This window comes from Orycteropus afer, unplaced genomic scaffold, assembly GCF_000298275.1.
Source record: "Orycteropus afer afer isolate SDZICR_OR568_19922 unplaced genomic scaffold, OryAfe1.0 scaffold00099, whole genome shotgun sequence".
In the NCBI taxonomy this organism is placed as follows: domain Eukaryota; kingdom Metazoa; phylum Chordata; class Mammalia; order Tubulidentata; family Orycteropodidae; genus Orycteropus; species Orycteropus afer.
Window position 1 is genome coordinate 9479626 of NW_006921686.1, and position 1941 is coordinate 9481566.

At 46.4% G+C, this 1941-nt stretch overlaps 1 protein-coding gene across 1 annotated transcript in view; it reads left to right on the forward strand.

Annotated features, from left to right (window-relative positions):
- The window catches only part of BLVRB (biliverdin reductase B), an 18281-nt gene extending 16416 nt beyond the window's left edge, over positions 1–1865 (forward strand). The window contains exon 5 of the mRNA XM_007942979.2: positions 1708–1865. Coding sequence (XP_007941170.1) covers positions 1708–1865 — 158 coding nt within the window. The remainder of the gene's footprint in view (positions 1–1707) is intronic.
- Positions 1866–1941: the final 76 nt, after the last annotated feature.

Consider the following 1941-nt stretch of genomic DNA (forward strand, 5'->3'; position numbering starts at 1 on the left):
GGGTTTGAACCGCCGGCCTTCTGGTGAGCAGTCAAGTGCCTTAGGCACTATGCTACCAGAGCTCCCACTAAGGGCCCTAGTTTCAGGGGTCTCACCAGGCTCTATCAGACCAGTAAGCCTGGTCTTTTTCATGATTTTGAGTTTTGTTCCACATTGTTCTCCTATAATATCCAGGATCCCTTTCCGAGTGCTTGATGGTGGTAGCCAGGCACCATCTAGTTCCTCTGGTCTCAGGGTCACATAGGCTGAGTTTTGCATGGTCCACCAGTCCCTTGGACAAATTGTTTCCATGTGTCTTTTGTTTTCTTCATGGTTTTCTTCATTCGTCTTTGCTCTGGATGAGGAGAGACCCACTGTTGCATCTAGACAGTCACTAGCAAGCTTTTAAGACCCCAGTCACTATTCACCAAAGTAGGGTATAGAACAAAGTTTTTGTGTAGTATGTTAAGACAGTTGAGCTCGATATCCTGTGCAACCATGGTCCTAAGCCCACAGGTCCAACAACTCACTCCGTCAAGGTGGTTGACTGTGCCTAAGAAGTTATCATAACTTGGCCTCATGTTAGCTCTAGTTATGTGGACATTCTTACAGCATATACAAATACATTTGTAGAAATATCGTCCGCCAGCCTTATATATGGTCATGGATACATTCCCTGTTGCCTCCACCAGTTTTTAAAAACTATCTTTTCAACCTTCCCTTGCCCCAAATCAGAATCCAATCAAAGATCCCACAAACATTTAGCTGCCACCGTTGGTCTGGCCTTTTGTTTGCCGTGCTTCTCATGACACTAACCAGGCCAGGTGTCTTTTAGAAATATCCCTCGTTCTAGATTTTTCTTGCTGTTTTCTCGCAGTTAGATCCAGATAAACCATTTCTGGCAGAACTAGCACATGGGTGAGGTTGTGAGTTTCTTGTTGCATGTGTTTCCAGGTTGCCCATCCATGGGTGATACTGAGTTTGATCCCTGCATTAAACCAGTCACTGTCAAATCCTCATGACGGAAAGGGACATTTTTCCCACCGTTATTTTTCATTATCATAATGCAGCCACTAGATGCCCTCTCAACAGTTTGCCATTCCTGTTCTGCTATCCCCACTGTTTAAGAAAGACCTAGTGGTACTCCAAGGCTTTGGAAATATCAACTCTTTGTCTCCAAGGTCAGAAAAATGTGTCTGCTCTTCCACTGCCTATAATATGCAGACCTACAGCTAGGACGTATCACTCAAGCCTCAGAGAGGTCCAGAGGGGAGGAAAGCATCATGGTGCTTAGAGCAGGTCTGGGTTCAAATCCAGCCTTTGCCACTCTAAGACTCAATTTTCCCATCTGTAAAATGGGCTTAATAATATTTCTAGCCCGTTCTCTGCTTCATTTCTCTCCATCTAACATTTTATCTTACTTTTTTGGTTTTTAATCTCATTAGTCGCCTTCCTCTAGTAGAATGTCTGCTCTCTGAGAGCAAGAAGTCTTGTCTGTGTTGTCCCTTGCTGTGTGCCCAGTGCCTGTCCATAGTAGGTAATCGATAGGAATTTGTCCAATGAAATAAAGGACTTATACATGGGAAGGGTTTCACCTATCGTGGGATGTTCATTATAGCAACTGAGTTGGGCACACAGTTGGCCCCCTGGGAGGGTCGTGAGTGTGATCATGTGCTGAGGGAGGTGGAAAGGGTAATTTGCTTCACCTGGCTTGTCTTTGCCTCACAGGAGACCAGCCACTGACTGGGGCCTACACGGTGACCCTGGATGGACGAGGGCCCTCTCGGGTCATCTCCAAACATGACCTGGGCCACTTCATGCTGAGCTGTCTCACCACCGACAAGTATGATGGGCACAACACCTACCCCTGCCACCAGTATGACTAGGGCTCCGGCCCCATCCAGGAGTAAAGCATTCTGGGAACAAAGGAAGGACAGCCTGGAAGTCAGGGAGCAATGAATC